We start from the raw sequence: 16,769 nt of genomic DNA, 5'->3' as shown, positions 1-16,769 counted from the left end.
GAGAGGCAAGGATTGTGTCTGTTCTGATTTAATCTGCATTTACTCCAGGATTTAGGACAGTGCTTGACACATAGTATGTGTTTAAAAAATACCAATACTATTGAGTTCTTGGTAGACCTAGAGTGACTGCAGTGCATAATTCTTGCTGTCTTGAGGAAATAGAGAAGGGTTGGGAAGTCTGTAGCAATCTCTAGCATAAGCAGCATGGCTTAGTAGTCAGAGGACCTAAGTTCTAAGGCTAGCTCTTCCACTTTCCTGTTGTATGGGTTTTGTGTGTCACAGTTCCTTCACCTGTCATCCCTCATAATTAGACTGTGAGCCCTGTGTGGGATAGTGACTGTGCCTGGCCTATTTATCTTGTACCTACTCAAAGCCTTTGTAGAGTGCATGGTACGTCAGTCAATCAGTGGTATTTTTTGAATGCTTACTGTTTGCAGAGAACTGTACTAAGCTCTTGGGAAGGTGCAATGTTATAGAGTTGGTAGATGTAATTCCTGCTTACAAGGAGCTGACAGTCTATGGGGTGGGTGGGGTAGGGTGGCATTAAGTTGCAAATAGGGGAAAAGTAGAGTGTAAGGCTAGGTACATAAGTTCTGGGGTGAGTATCAAAGTGCTTAACAAGTAGTACTATTATTATTAGCACTTGTTTCAATAATACCAGAATCAATCGATAGTATTTATTGTTTTCCATTGACTGTAGCATAAACACATTTTAATTGGCTCTGACTCATGATTTTAATTCATTCTTTCTCTCCAAGACTGCTCAGAATGTCAAACATTCTATCTTTAAAGGATGTCAGAATGTACTGTGTCATTGCCAAGTATCAACACCTATGAAAATACATTTCTCACTCTCATTTGCATCTTATATTCTCTTCAGCTGGTTGACTAACTAGTTTTCTCTCCCCAGACATGGCACATAGCTTCTTTAAATAAAACCTCAAATTGATATCAATTTGAAGTCTTAGAAAAGGCTCAATTTGAGCTGAAACAGTTCCTAGTATTGCTCCTACACATTGTAAATGACCATTCAGGAAATGTGAGGGGAATGGAAGACAGCAAAACACCCAAGCAACTTCTGTGTGGAAGTATGGAAGCAGCATAGCATAGTGGATAGAACATAGGCCTTGGAATTAGAAAATCATGGGTTCTAATCCCAGGTCCATCATTTGTCTGCTGTGTGACACTGGCCACGTAACTCACCTTCTATGTACCTCAGTTACCTCATCTGGAAAATGGGGATCGAGACTGAGAGTCCCATGTGGGACAAGGACTGTGTCCAACCCAATTTGCTTGTATCCACCCCAGCATTTAGCACAGTGCCTGGCACATAGTAAGTGCTTAACAAATGCCATAATTATCATTATTAAATGACTTAGACATGAGGCAGAAAGGCAGAACCATTCATTTCTGCATTCAATTGCATTTACTGAGCACTTACTGTATGCAGAGCACTGTACTAAGCACTTCAGAGAATACAGTACGACAATAATGGATGAACAATTGTAGAGACATAGTGCAACACAGTCTTAAATGACAGTATAGTGGACTGTTGGGAGACCTTAGCAGCAGACAGACTTTCCTGGGATGTGAGACTCAAATGAGAGGTTACGCTCCTTGAGCAAATGTTTCAGGAAAACTGGGAACTGAGAGGCTATTTGAAAATAGCAATGTCACTGGAAGAGGAAAATGCACTAAGCAAGATGTGTCACAAGGTATGGGGCAGACTGTCATAAGTTGTAAATATGTAGTTTTTTTTAAAGATACTCTCACAGCTTTAGCTCCATCTTTGAATATGAAAGACAGAGGGAAACCCATGTTCTATAGCTATCTTTCTAGTATTTTATGCACAAATAGGGACAGAGTACTCAATCCACAACCTAATTATTCCTGATGTGGCCTGCCCAGGACTTTGACCTCTCATTTCCTTCTTCCTGGCTGCCCTTTGGCCAGTTCAGAGGAGGAGCCTCATCCATTTAAGGGTAAGACGTGAAAGTGAAATTCAGTGCACCTTTTCACTTGTTTGCATATCTGATAGATGCTATGGTAAGAGAAGATTTTAAAAAACTGGCTAGAAGCATTAAAAAGAGTAATTCAGTTATCCATTTCTCCTATTCCCCATCACCCTGGTTATTGAGAATTGGCCAGCTATATGGCATCCCCCAAACCCCTTACTTGATATGTGCCACTTCTGTGTTTTCTTTATTCTATAAAATTTCAGCAAAAAAAGGGAAATGTACTGAGGCTCCCTGTAGCAATCTGAAGTCTCTTGAATCATGTTGCTGCTTCTGAATCTCTGACAGGAAACACCAAGTTAGAGTGGACACATTTCAGAAACTACGAGTGTTTAACCACCCAGGATGTATGTGACTTATGTTTGCCTCTGTGTTTGACCTACATTATATATTCCTTAAAAGGATCATGTGAGGTACTTCTTTGGCAAGACCTTCAGTACAGTCCTCTAATGCAAGTTAAATAAAACAATTTCAATGCAACTCAGGTGCTACTTATGCCTTTGCTTCTTAAGAAACACGAGAATTCAACATTGTCATCAATATTCCCACCACTGCCAGTACTGTATAACTTGGGAGCCTACCCTGGGCAGGGCTCTGTATTAGAGATTGTGGGGAATCCCAGAAGAAGGTAGGGCCTTGGGGAACTTGTGTAGGTGGTAATAATGGTATTTTTATTAAGCTCTTACAAAGTCAATTGTGCTGCGCAGCAGGAATGTGGGAAAGAGTCAAAGGCAAAGTCAAAGTCAAATTTGATCAAGTGATCAAAACGTTGATCAAAGACAGGGGCAGAGACTCATGTTTTTACTGCATGGAAGAAGACAGTGGTAAACCACTTTCGTATCTTGACCAAGAAAACTCTATGGATACACATACCAGAAGGACTTTATGACAGAAGATGGGGCGTTCTGAAGAGGGTGTGTCCATGGAGTCACTGTGAGTTGCAAATGACTCGACATTTGAAGAAGATGTGTCAAGCACTGTTATAAATGCTGGGTAGATACAAGTTAATCAGGTTGGACTCAGTCCCTGTCCTATGTGGACTAATCACAGTCTAATTAGGAGGGAGAACAGGTATTGAAGCCTCATTTTTTACAGGTAAAGGAACTGAGGCACAGATAATTCAAGTGACTTGCCCAGTCACACAGCTGACAAGTTGTGGAGCTGGGATTAAAACCCAGGCTCTCTAACTCTGAGGCTTGTGACTTTCTGCTAGGCCTGATGTGTGTAGAGTGAGCAAAGGTTCGTAATTGAATTCTAACAAGGACAGTAGGTCTTCACTGCTTCCCACATACCTCTTCAGAGTTCAGCTGGGTGGCATGACTGGGAAGCTTTATCTCTGCTTTATCTCTAATGCTGGGACCTTTCATATCTCCTCTAATTCTCCACAAAGAATAATTCAAATTACACTTTGTCTCTTAGGCTAAATGGTGATTTGAACTGGCACAATTTTATATGAGCCTTTTTATCTACAAAGGAGAAAAAGTTCACAAATTGTATTCTTAATCTTCCATTGGCATTGTCACTTGTGACATTTGGAAATTTATTTCCTGTTTTGAAATACATTTTTCATACAAGTGAAATGCAAGCATATTAAAGTTTAATGTATAATTCAAATCATGGTGAATATTCTACCAAGTTACACACATTATATACTATTTACAGTAAGAAAAATATTGGTTTAGTCCAGCAGGATTTTCCCAAACCGTTCAGATCTCCATTTTATTTTTCATGTAGGTGAGATGACTTAATATTGGAAGCTTCTGTCTTAATTATTTCCTCTCCTGAACACCAGAGCAGGTCACAAATGGATGAGGAGAAAGTGACCTGTAGGAAATTGGAATAAGACTGGAAAAGCTGATGTGATCAAAGAAGCTTTTTTGATCTTTCTTTAACATAAATTCATTTTCACAGAGCTCAGTGAATATTTGAGTGCTTACTGTGTGCAGTACTTGGAAGAGTATAGTACGAAAGAGTTGGTAGTCACATTTCCTGCCCACAATGAGCTTACAGTCTAGGATCCATTCAGATCTGTCTACTGTTTTACATCTCCAGCTGTACTTGGTATTTAATGTCCATAGTTATGGAATTGCCTGATTAGCCTGCCAATATAACCCTTCTACTAACACCTGTGTAACAAGAATGACTAGAACCCTCAACACACCTGGCTAGAGAAGCAGCGTGGCTCAGTGGAAAGAGCACAGGCTTTGGAGTCAGAGGTCATGGGTTCGAAGACTGTTTGGTCACTTGTCAGCTGTGTGACTTTGGGCAAGTCACTTAACTTCTCGGTGCCTCAGTTACCTCATCTGTAAATGGGGATGCAGACTGTGAACCCCATGTGGGACAACCTGATTCCCCTGTGTCTACCCCAGCACTTAGAACAGTGCTTGGCACATAGTAAGCGCTTAACAAATACCAACATTATTAGAAAGTCAGTGGGTGTAAACCAATTTGAGCATAAGTATTCTCTGGCATGGAATGCTCTTCCTTCTCAAATCCGCCACACAATTGTTCTTCCCTCCTACCCCGCACTCCTTCAATGCCTTACTGAAGGCACATCTCCAAGAGGTCTTCCCAGATTAAGTCCCACTTTTCTTCATCTCCTACTCCCGTCTGCATCTCCCTGACTGGTTTGCTCTTCCCCCTCCCTCCCCACCCCACAGCACTTATGTATATATCTGTAATTTTATTTATTTTTATTGATATCCATCTCTCCCTCTCTAGATTGTGAGCTCACTGTAGGCAGGAATTGTCTGTCTTTATTGCTGTTTTGTACTTTCCCAAGCAGTACGGTGCTTTGCACACAGTGAGTGCTCAATAAATACAGTCAGTGAATCTTCTCTGTTTGCAAAAAGCTTGCAATTGAAATTAGAAAACACAAACAGCAACGTTTTAAGTAGCCCTGCAAATTTACTTCAGCCCTTTTCATATTATCAATATTTCACGTTGTCTCTGATGTCAGACAGTATGTAAAGTTTCAAATGCCAGGCTGGAAGTTCTGATCAAAATCCTAATTAAAATCCCCATTTGTCTCAACCTGATTTCTTTTATTCTCAGTCTAATACCAGACAATTAAATCTGGACTGAGCACACCCAGATTTACCTACCTGAAACGAAGGCTGAAGCACACCCAGATTTAGATTTGTCATGTAGGAGTCACAGCTACTCAGATGAAGGCAATGCATGTTTATGACCCTTACTTATGACATACAGCATTCAAGACAAAGTGTAAATAACTTTACCAAGTTGCGATTAGAAAATTTGGGCAGCAGGATCCTTTGAGGATGAGAGAAAAAAAGAAAACATCTCCCAAGTGTTTGCATGTTCTTCTTCTCTAAGCTCTTGTAAGCAGGGATCATGTCTATCAACTCTACCGTACTTTCCCAAGCACTTAGTACAGTGTTTTGAACATAGTAAATGCTCAAAAACAATTGATTTGATTTGATGTTGAAGCTTTCTTGCTGGAACAGGCTGGGGGTCTGGCTGGAGTCTGTTATGAGTCTATTTCCTTTCCTGTGGTCCTGTTCTGTTCCCAGACTGAGCCTGATTGATGTTGCCCACAAAAGAAACTTTTGCCGGCCTCCTTGGCAGGAGCCTCATTCTCTCCTTTAGGCCAGTGTAAATTAGCTGAAAGGAACCAATCTAGTCCAGCATGGGAAAAGAAGTCTGTTTTTATCACAATAAGTACCTAGCAAAAACATTCTTTAAAGAGATTTATTAACTATTTTGAAACTTTGCAGATGGTAAAACAACCAGGAAAAACAGTTTTTGAGCTCTTAATGCATTATTATAATGTGAATACAGTTGTAATTTAGTTTTAAAGATTCCAAAGACAGATTATGTCCATTTTGAATACTGGAGGATGTACTGTCATATTTTTAAGAAAAAAAAGACTACCGTTCTGAAGTGGTTTCGTATGCATCCTGTTTGGAGGCAAAGGAGATAAACTTGATCACCACTCTAAGCAGAATTCTGTCTGAACATAGAAACTGCATATTTTCTATCTCTACATGTCACTTTCTGTAGGATCTTCTTTGCAAGAGTTAAATCAAGCAATTTCTTGAAAAAATATTCTCCTCTTCATAATTTTCCTAAAGACACTTATTAGCTCCTTGTTTCTTATGCTATAAATAAAAGGGTTCAACAAGGGAATTATTATTGTGTAAAAAACAGCAACCAGTATATCCTTATTCTCTTCTTTAATCGAGCCAGGCCAAACATACATGAATAGAATGGAACCATAGAGCAAGGAGACAGATAGAAAGTGGGAGGCACAAATGGAGAAGGCTCTTCCTCTGCCTTCTTTTGATTTAAAGGTCAAAATTGTGAAGAGAATGCGATGGTAAGAGACCAAGACTGTGGTTATCGTGAAGACTTGAATTGAGCCCGAGAAGATAAAAATCATCAAAACATTAATGTATGGGTCAGTACAGGAAAGTCTATACAGTGGAAGGGCATCACAGTAGAAGTGACTGATTATGTTAGACCTACAGAAAGTTAATCTAAAGAGGAAACCCACGTGAATGATGGAATGCAGGTTACCAGCTATGAATGTTCCTGAGAATTCCTTAACTCCCATTCTCTCCTGGACCCCCTCCAATCTGGCTTCCGTCCCCTCCACTCTACCGAGACTGCTCTCTCTAGGGTCACCCATGACCTCCTTCTTGCCAAATCCAATGGCTCCTACTCCATTCTAATCCTCCTTGACCTCTCTGCTGCCTTTGACACTGTCGACCATTCCCTCCCCCTCCATACGTTATCTCACCTTGGCTTCACGGACTCCGTCCTCTCCTGGTTCTCCTCTTACCTCTCTGGCCGGTCATTCTCGGTCTCCTTCGCTGGCGCCTCCTCCCCCTCTCCTTTAACTGTTGGAGTTCCTCAAGGGTCAGTTCTTGGCCGTCTTCTGTTCTCCATTTACACTCACTCCCTTGGTGAACTCATTTGCTCACACGGTTTTGACTACCATCTCTACGCAGATGACATGCAGATCTACATCTCTGCCCCGTCCTCTCCCCCTCCCTTCAGGCTCACATCTCCTCCTGCCTCCAGGACGTCTCCACCTGGATGTCGGCCCGCCACCTAAAACTCAACATGAGCAAGACTGAGCTCCTCATCTTCCCTCCCAAACCCGGTCCTCTCCCAGACTTCCCTATCACCGTGGATGGCACGACCATCCTTCCCGTCTCTCGGGCCCGCAATCTCGATGTCATCCTTGACTCGTCTCTCTCGTTCACCCCACACATCCTATCTGTTACCAAGACCTGCCGGTTTCACCTTTACAATATCGCCAAGATCTGCCCTTTCCTCTCCACCCAAACGCCTACCTTACTGCTACGGGCTCTCGTTATATCCCGGCTAGACTACTGTGTCAGCCTTCTCTCTGACCTCCCTTCCAACTCTCTCGCCCCGCTCCAGTCTTTTCTTCACTCCGCTGCCCGGCTCATCTTCCTGCAGAAACGATCTGGGCATGTCACTCCCCTTCTTAAACAACTCCAGTGGTTGCCTATCAACCTCCTCTCCAAACAAAAACTCCTCACTCTAGGCTTCAAGGCTCTACGTCACCTCGCCCCTTCCTACCTCTCCTCCATTCTCTCTTTCTACTGCCCATCCCGCATGCTCTGCTCCTCCGCCGCCCACCTCCTCACCGTCCCTCGGTCTCGCCTATCCCGCCGTCGACCCCTGGGCCACATCCTCCCGTGGTCCTGGAACGCCCTCCGTCCTCACCTCCGCCAAACTGATTCTCTTCCCCTCTTCAAAACCCTACTTAAAACTCACCTCCTCCAAGAGGCCTTCCCAGACTGAGTTCTCCTTCTCCCTCTACTCCCTCTCCCACCGCCCTTTCACCTCTCCTCAGCTTAACCCTCTTTTCCCCCCATTTCCCTCTGCTCCTCCCCCTCTCCCTTCCCATCCCCTCAGCACTGTACTCGTCCGCTCAACTGTATATATTTTCATTACCCTATTTATTTTAATGAAATGTACATCGCCTTGATTCTATTTAGTTGCCATTGTTTTTACGAGATGTTCTTCCCCTCGACTCTATTGCCATTGTTCTTGTCTGTCTGTCTCCCCTGATTAGACTGTAAGCCCATCAAACGGCAGGGACTGTCTCTATCCGTTGCCGACTTGTTCATTCCAAGCGCTTAGTACAGTGCTCTGCACATAGTAAGCGCTCAATAAATACTATTGAATGAATATGAATGCAGAGTTTCTTGGACATCATGACAGGATAGAGCAAGGGGTTAAATATCACTATGTAACGGTCATACGCCATTGCTGCCAGGAGAAAGCAATCTGCAGTTTCAGCAAAACAAAGAAAATAAAACAGTACCATACATTCAGAGAGGGAAATGGCTTTGTTTCCAGTGACAATGTTCATCAGCACTTTGGGGATAATGGAGCAGGAGCAGCAAGCATCCGTAAGGCCCAGATTGCCTAGAAAAAAAGTACATAGGAGTGTGAAGCCGAGGTTCCACCCAAATTAGCATCACCAGTCCAAGGTTTCCCACAATGGTTATCATATAGGTTACCAACAACACCACAAACAGGAAGAGCTGCAGTCTTGACTTATCAGTAAATCCGGACAAGACAAACTCCATCTTCAATGTGTGATTCCCCTCAGCCATATCTGACTTCTGACTTTCTGTTGAAGCAGAATTTGCAGGTAAATATGGAATCTATATAACATGAAATAATTCACAGTATCTAAAAGTCTTAAAGGTCAGGTAGAGGGTCTGTCTGAAAATATTCTTTAAAAGCAAGTTTTCATGTGCAAGCTTTTTGACTCTGAAATCCCATTTGGTAAGATGTTTTGCTGGTGGAATGCAGAGCAAAACCAGAAATTCTTAGATGTGATAGGAAATTCACAAATTGCAACACTTCACTTCTGAATAAGCATGGCGTAGTGGATAAAATACAGGCCTGGGAGTCAGAAGGTCACAGCTTCCAACTCTGGCTCCACCACTTGTCAGCTGTGTGACTTTGGGTATGTCACTTAACTTCTCTGTGCCTCAGTTATCTCATCTGGAAAATGGGGATTGAGATTGTGAGCCCCACTTGGCACAGGGACTGTGTCTGATGCAATTTGCTTGTATCCACCCCAGCAGTTAGTACAGTGCCTGCAAATAGTAAGTGCTTAGCAAATACCATAATTATTGTTATTAATATTTTTCCTAATAGTCACATTCCCATTATACTTATCCATGGCCTCAACTTCATTAAAATATTTAATCCAAACCAGAACTCCAAAATAAAGAGTCATTTGAAGAGGGGTGGGAGGAGGGCAACAAAGACAATTTGAGAGTTGGAAAAGAGCCATGAGAAAAAGCAAGAAGAACTAAAATTCTTTAGCCTGAAGAAGCAAAGGCTGAGGGTTGATTTAATAGCATCGTCCAAGTGTGTGGTAGGTTATCCATCTCAAAAGAGGAGAGGACAAGAAAAGTTGTATTTAAGCTACAGTTTAAGGGGTTGAGCAAGACATAAAGATGGACTTCCCTGGACATTGGAATAAGCTTCCTAAGTAGTTGGCAAACTTCTTCTGTGATGCCCTTTAAAAGCAGGAGAGATTGTAATTTATGAGGGTTGATTACAGGAGTTAGAATTTAGAATTACCAACGTGACAATATGGCAAAAAGCCATCTTTTTGTGCACTTTAATGAGGTAGATTCTGTCATTTGCAAATTGGTTTTTCCAGTCATAATTACACACACCAATATAAACCCTTGCTTCAGCAGCCCTAAAGCCCAGAGTCAGAACTGAACTGTACTTTCCAAGTGCTTAGTACAGTGCTCTGCACACAGTAAGTGCTCAATAAATACAATTGAATGAATGAACTGTGATGCAAAACAGAATGGATAATAATAATGATGGTATTTGTTAAGTGTTTATTATGTGCCAAGCACTGTTCTAAGTGCTAATCATTGCAGGTTTTTGAAGTGTGTAAAACTGTGGGCAGAATGATGGCTTCAGAGGAAAGTATGAATGGGAGAGAGTAAAGGCTAGGGAGAAGGATAATTACAGCAGCTGTAACTGATCCACCTGTGTGCCTAGATTGGAGTGGTGGCTGCTTGGATGGGGGAAAAGAGCAGATCCAGGAAACAGTGCAGAGAAAAAATAGGATTTAGCAACAATCGGAATGCTAGAATTAAAAAAGAGCAAGGAGTTGAGGATAATTCTAAGATTTCAGGCATTGGGGACAGGAGGATATCTGTCTTGTCAACTATGAGGAAAAATCACAGGGAGAAGAGGAATTGGGAGGAAAGATGAGTTCCGTTTAAGACATACTGAGTTAAAGATGTCATTTGGACAGCTGCATGGAGATGTTCTACAGATAATTGACAATGTGAGATTGCAGGTCCTTCTGACTTATAGGCCCATGCTTTATAAGCAATCCATGATTACTTTCTTACCATTTTGTTTATTAGTTTTGATAAAGAGGAAGTAGATAGCTGGTCATCAATCATTTGTTTTTTATTTTTAATTGAGAAGCAGCATAGCCGAATAGAAAGACCACAGGATTAGGAGGTAGGAAACCTGGGTTCTAAATCTTTCTCAGCTATTTTTGTGTGACCTTGGACAAGTCACTTAATTTCTTTGCACCTCAGTTTTTTCACCTGTAAAATGTAGATACACCTCCTGCTCTCCCTCCCTCTTAGACTCTGAACCTCTTGTGGGAATGGGACCATGTCTAATATGATTTTATTGAACCAGGGCTTAGCACAGTACTGTGTACATAGTGATTAACAATTATGATTATGATTAATTCACCTCATCAGAGAAGAAAAATTCCTCATCAAATAAAAGGAAAGCATCTCTCTCCCTTTTGACCTTATCTTGACCATTTGAAAACTATTTGAAAGAAGATGTCTATTAAAATATAGAGATAGCATTTTTCACCACAGCATGTCCTCTGAATAAGGATTCAAGCAAATTTTGAAGATATATGTAAGTGAGGTGGTTACCCTGCCCTTTATTTATAAGGAGAATTTCATCAGATTGAGGAAATGCGTTTTAGTTTTCTCCCACAGCTATTTTCAAATTCATATTACCTTCTTAATCCTTGTCTAATTCATCACTTGATAGCTCATATATAAGAAACTAGCAAAGAAGTATTTCTGATAGAAGATTAATATCTCTTCACAAAATAAGAAAAAAATGTATATTCTCACCCAGACCTTGCAGGGCAAATGTTCTCTGGAGGTCAGATTCTGACCTGCTGTTGATCCTCCTGAAATGCTGATGGTTTTGAATGATTCTCCGCATAGAGTGTGAATCTCCTCCTCCTATTGTTCCCTCTAAAACACCTTGGGATTAAAGCATGAAGATGTAGAAACCAGATCAATGAAAATGACCATTTTATTAGTGGAACTAAGTTGAAATTTTCTCAGGTTCTTGAAAGGGATTTCTTTGAGGTAACATCATTTTATTTCTCCTGGGTGTTAGACATATGGGGACTTAACCCCCAAGACTTAAATGGCAAAATGGAATAATTAAATTTGCCCTTTGAGATCCTGGACCCAAAGTAAATCTCACTGCTAAAAGTTGTTTGTGGACCATGGTAGAGATTCCAGCCTCACTTTATTGTCTTTTGTGGAGTCCCATGTGTGCTATACAATGCCTGTGTATATGTGCCATGGATGCACAGCTTTCCCTACATTCTTTGGGGGCTACTAGTCCCCTCAGATGCACTAAGCCTTCCAAGTGTTCCTTGATAAAGGGAATGAGGGAGTTCTGTGTGCAGAGGGTAGGAATGGCATTCCCTGATTTTTTCTGAATGTGCTTGTCACCTGGAATGGTTGTCTCTCCCCTTTGCTTCTCCAACAGTTTTCAAAATCCCACTTCCTGGTGGAATTTTTTCTAGGCTGTTCAGGTGGTTGAAAATTTGGCCTTTCTTCAAGCCTCGCTGGGAGTTCACCATCCCAAATGCATCCTCCTCAAGTCTATCTAATTAAAAACAGAAATCAGGCTCTCACATCCCCCTAAAATTAGACATAAATGGAATCAATATATGCTTGCAGATATAGTATTTAATAATGTTGGTATTTAAGCGCTTACTATGTGCCGAGCACTGTTCTAAGCACTGGGGTAGATACAGGGTAATCAGATTGTCCCACGTGAGGCTCACAGTTACTCCCCATTTTACAGATGAGGTAACTGAGGCACAGAGAAGTTAAGTGACTTGCCCACAGTCAGCTGTCAAGTGGCAGATCTGGGATTCGAACTCATGACCTCTGACTCCCAAGCCCGTGCTCTTTCCACTGAGCCATGCTGCTTCTCTATTTGGACACTGTGTGAACTGCTTGTGTGATTTCTGTGACATTTGACAAAAAAAGTCCTGTTTTCAGATGGTTGGACCCCTATCTACAATAGCTACAGTATCCATTGCCTTTAGGTTTAGTAAGTATACTTTATGTACCCAGGGTTCTTCAACCTCAGCTCTTGGTGCTGCGTTTTGCGCTGGCATGGAACTAGGATCTGTGTTGATAAGGACCTGTGAAAGGAACGCAAAGGGCCTGAGCACGTTTTATGGTCAGGAGTCCTTCTGCAAAACACTCACCCCCTACTTCCAAATCACTTGCGTACAGATCCTTATGCTCCGTCCTTCCCTTACCTGTAATTTATTTTAATTTAAATAATTTTAACCTACCCGTAATTATTTTAAAATCTGTCTTTCCTACTAATATCCTTGAGGACAGGGATCATGCTTACCAAAGTGCTTAGTACAATGCTTTGCCCTCAAAAAGCACTCAGTAAATATCATTAATTGACTGATTGAGAGACTTCATAATGTGGCCTATGACATACTACAATGTGTGCCTGGCATAATGCATGTAACATCATATATGTCTGGGGGACCGGAGAACCACTCTGACAGACTTAGTATGCAGACTCCAATAGGACAGAGCCTATATTTTGTTTCTGCCCCTTCCACATTATGACTGCTCAACGGAAATAGTAATTGTGCAAATGATGGCAGTAGCATATTTGATTTGATATTGTGCAAATGATGGCATAGTAGAAAACAGAAAGGTGGTGATTTGTTACTGCTTTATCTCAGCACTGGTGAACTTTGAAGTTACTGCATCTAATTGAAAGGCTCAGCAACTTGTTACCATTTCTTTCTTGATAATGTCTTTTTCAATATTACATAACCATTTGACCATTCTCATTTCATATAGGGGATGTTTTCATTCTTAACAACTCCCTCTAGATTCCCTAATGATGCCTTTTGTGAATTATTTGCAAGTTACAGGAACTTATTTACCATTACAGAGAGTACTCAATTGCTATTCTCTAGGCACCAAACTTTCCAAAAAGTCACTAGAGGTTTCACAATCACCAATAATAAGTTTTTATTGGTTGTTATTAATTACATATGGGTTATTCAAGTTGACTGATGATAAAAGTGAGAATGTCCAAACTCGAGTATTTCTTGGTGGATGTATCTCCTTTTTCCAAGATAGATATCCCAGGGAAGTTTGAATAATTGGGAATCTTGTATTTCTTGAGAAATAAAATGGAAAAAAGAGCTCAACTTTAGTTTTCCTAGGAAACGATCACTGAATGATCAGTGAATCTCAAGATTACCGCCTCATGCTAGAGAGTCTACTATTTGAAACAATTTGATTTCCTGTCAGAATCATTTTATGGCAAAGAAAATACATTCTCCCATCATTCTGAAAGTGTGAACATTTTCACCTGTGGGTGTGTGGGGGACAATGGTATCATAAGTTAGAATATAGAGATGATGTTAAGCCATGCCAATTCACAAAACAAAACTAAAATCTCTTTCACACTACAGGAGAACTGAGGTCACTGTTAAATCTGGGGCTAAATAAAATGAAACAGCAGGTGATAAGCATATGATACTCATTTTCATGGACAGTTCAAGGGAGAAAATATCAATAGATTTAACAAAGGTGAGGATAAATCCTCTAGTGAGAGATTCATGTTGAGGAGAAAAGTTAGGGATGTGAGGAGGCACATTGTAGATCTTAAGGATAGCCATCACACCGTTCCTTCAAGGGGACTGCCATCAAAGATGGAATACTGGGCAGGATGGATCATTCTTTTGACCCAAGACTAGATATTTTGAAGACCTAGTAACAAGTGGTTTGTCATAAACACCTATCACTAGGACACTTTTCCAACTCTACCACTATTCCTTCCATGTTGTGTGGATTCTGGGGTAGGGGAAGCAACATAATAAGCACTATGGGCTTGGCAGAAGAGCAGTATGCATAGATGCTGCGGTGAGTTGGTAAAGATATACTGGTAAATTGCTGGCAACCATAAGTGGCATTGACAACCAACCACCTGCTCAAAATAAGACTTCAATTTTTTGTCTCTTAGGTATCCAGCGTCTATGACACTTCAGGAAATAAATCACAATAAAGACATTCTGCCTTTATCAAGTTTCCCAGCCCGTGTTTTTTGTTCCCATCATCAGTTCAGGTGAGCACATTGATTTTATTCACCTGTGTTAATCACTGTCAGTGTTAATCGATCATATCCACTGAGTGCTTACTGTGCTCAGAGCACTGCACTTAAGTGCTTGTGAGAGTACAGTATAACAAACACACTCCCTGTCCACAGTGATCTTACGTCTAGAGGGGAAGAGACACATCAGTACAAATAAGTAAATTATGAACATGTACAGAATTGCTGTGGGGCTGGAAGGAAGGATGAATAAGTAAGCAAGTCAGGGCAACACAGAAGGGAATGGAAGAAAAGGAGAAGAGGGCTTAGTCAGGGAAAGCCTCTTGGAGGAGATGTGCCTTCAATAAGGCTTTAAGGGGGGGAGAGTAATTGTCAGATATGAGGAGGGAAGGCATTCCACGCCAGCTACAGGACGTGGGTGAGAGGTTGGTGGTGAGATGACATGCTAAGTGCTCGATAAATATGATTGAATGAATAGACAAGATCGAGGTACAGTGAGTAGGTTGGCATTAGGGAAGCGAAGTATGTGGGCTGGGTTATAGTGGGAGATTAATGTTGGTATTTGTTAAGCGCTTACTATGTGCAGAGCACTGTTCTAAGCGCTGGGGGAGATACAGGGTAATTGGGTTGCCCCACGTGAGGCTCAAAGTGAATCCCCATTTTACAGATGAGGTAACTGAGGCACAGAGAAGTTAAGTGACTTGCCCAAGGTCACACAGCTGCCAAGTGGCAGAGCCGGGATTCAAACCCATGACCTCTGACTCCCAAGCCCGGGCTCTTGCCGCTGAGCCACGCTGCTTCTCTAATTAGTGAGGTGAAGTAGGAGGGGGCTAGGTGATTGAGTGCTTTAAAGTCAATGGTAAGGAGTTTCTGTTTGATGCGGAGGTGGATGGGCAACGACTGGAGATTCTTGAGAAAAGGAGAAACATGGACTGAATTTTTTTTAGAATATTAGAGACGGGATGCAGGAGGCAGGGAGGTCAGCAAGGAGGCTGATAAAATAAAGTGGGTTAAGATAAGTACTTGAATTAACATGGTTTCAGTTTGGATGGAGAGGAAAGGGTGTATTTTAGCAGTGATGTGAAGGTTGAACCAACAGGATGTAGTGATAGATTGAATATGTGGGTGGAAGGAGAGAAAGGAGTCAAGGATAACAGCAAAATTATGAGCTTGTGAGACAGAAAGGATTCAGTGTACCAGAATAGCAAAATCAACTTGTTTGAAATAAATAGCTAATTTATTTCCATGGCTCTTGAGATGTTATGTTTTTCTCAGGGTTGTAGTTCTGTAGGAAAATCCCCAAGAAATCCCTCAGAAATTACTTAACTTTACAAGGAAAGGTAAAACCCCTTGATCCTCCCAACCCCTTCCCTCTCCTCACTTCAGACTCCCTGTCCTTCATGGAAGAAGAGTACTGTAAGAGACTTATTTCACTGGATCTGGGAAAAATTGTTTTCAGGAAACAGGGGGACTCACTTGCCACTGAGAATGGATTGAATGATTGATTGTTCTCAAGGAAAAACAGTATGTGTGGGAGCTGAAAAGCCTTTCCACTCATATCATGGCAAGCTTCAGATTTGTTTGTGATCTCATTTGTGATCTGTGTCTCTGCTGAGCGACAGTCATTCCTGATGAATGTATCCAGGTGCCCATTGGTTCTTTTTCCTCTGTGCTGAGATGAAAACAGATCTTCAGCGAATTTTACCAAAATACATTCTTCATTTTTCCTGTGTAGACAGAGTTTAAACAAGATTAACAAACCTAATCTGGCACTTAAAAAGGCAGATGTGTTTTTGGGAGAAAAATATCCTTGAACATTTAGATTTAAATACGTACATGCACATAAATATGGCAAATTTGCTTGAGCTATCTGGGTGATATGAGTCTAGAGTGTCTTCTGAATTATTTAGAAAATTGCTAAAGTAAATATAGTTTATGACTGAGTTCAGGATTAAAGGAACAGAAAGTCACATTGTGGCATGGCAGCAAAGATGTATGGAGAAACATGGTAATGGCTGCCTTCTTTGCCATCCATTCTAATAGAGGTTTCTTCCATTTGATTAACTTCTTACCTTGCCTTGTCTCTGATGACTGTGGATGTGAATATCAAATAAAAAATATTTATTTCCAAAACAGAATGACCATTCTATAGGTGGACAAAAACCCAAATTCCTCTACCACCGAAGCTTTCCTTTTTTTGTTAAATAGTGATTCACCTTTATAGGAATGGAGACTCAATCACTAAAGTTTCTCAGATTACCACAGGTATAGCAAGTTTAAAAAAACAGCACTTTGTCATCAGGGGGTCACTGGAGGTGCAGA

General features: G+C 41.2%; 2 protein-coding genes across 3 annotated transcripts in view; one reads left to right on the top strand and one right to left on the bottom strand.

The window, feature by feature from the left end:
- Window positions 1-16,769, top strand: part of RIOX2 (ribosomal oxygenase 2) — a 74,235-nt gene that overhangs the window by 4,445 nt on the left and 53,021 nt on the right. The window contains exon 2 of one of the 2 annotated variants that reach the window (XM_029081996.2): window positions 14,361-14,462. The exons of the other annotated variant lie outside the window; for it this stretch is intronic. The gene's annotated coding sequence lies outside the window, so the exon portion shown is untranslated. The remainder of the gene's footprint in view (window positions 1-14,360; window positions 14,463-16,769) is intronic. 2 annotated transcript variants of the gene reach the window in all.
- LOC107547001 (olfactory receptor 5K1-like) lies at window positions 6,061-8,608 on the bottom strand. Its single transcript, XM_016225598.2, is given in 3 exon segments — window positions 6,061-6,565; window positions 8,192-8,454; window positions 8,456-8,608. Coding segments are annotated over 3 exon segments (921 nt in total).

Source organism: Ornithorhynchus anatinus, chromosome 17 (genome assembly GCF_004115215.2).
Source record: "Ornithorhynchus anatinus isolate Pmale09 chromosome 17, mOrnAna1.pri.v4, whole genome shotgun sequence".
NCBI classification, from domain to species: Eukaryota; Metazoa; Chordata; class Mammalia; order Monotremata; family Ornithorhynchidae; genus Ornithorhynchus; species Ornithorhynchus anatinus.
The sequence above is the reverse complement of the archived record's forward strand: the minus strand, read 5'-3'. Positions and strand labels throughout refer to the sequence as shown.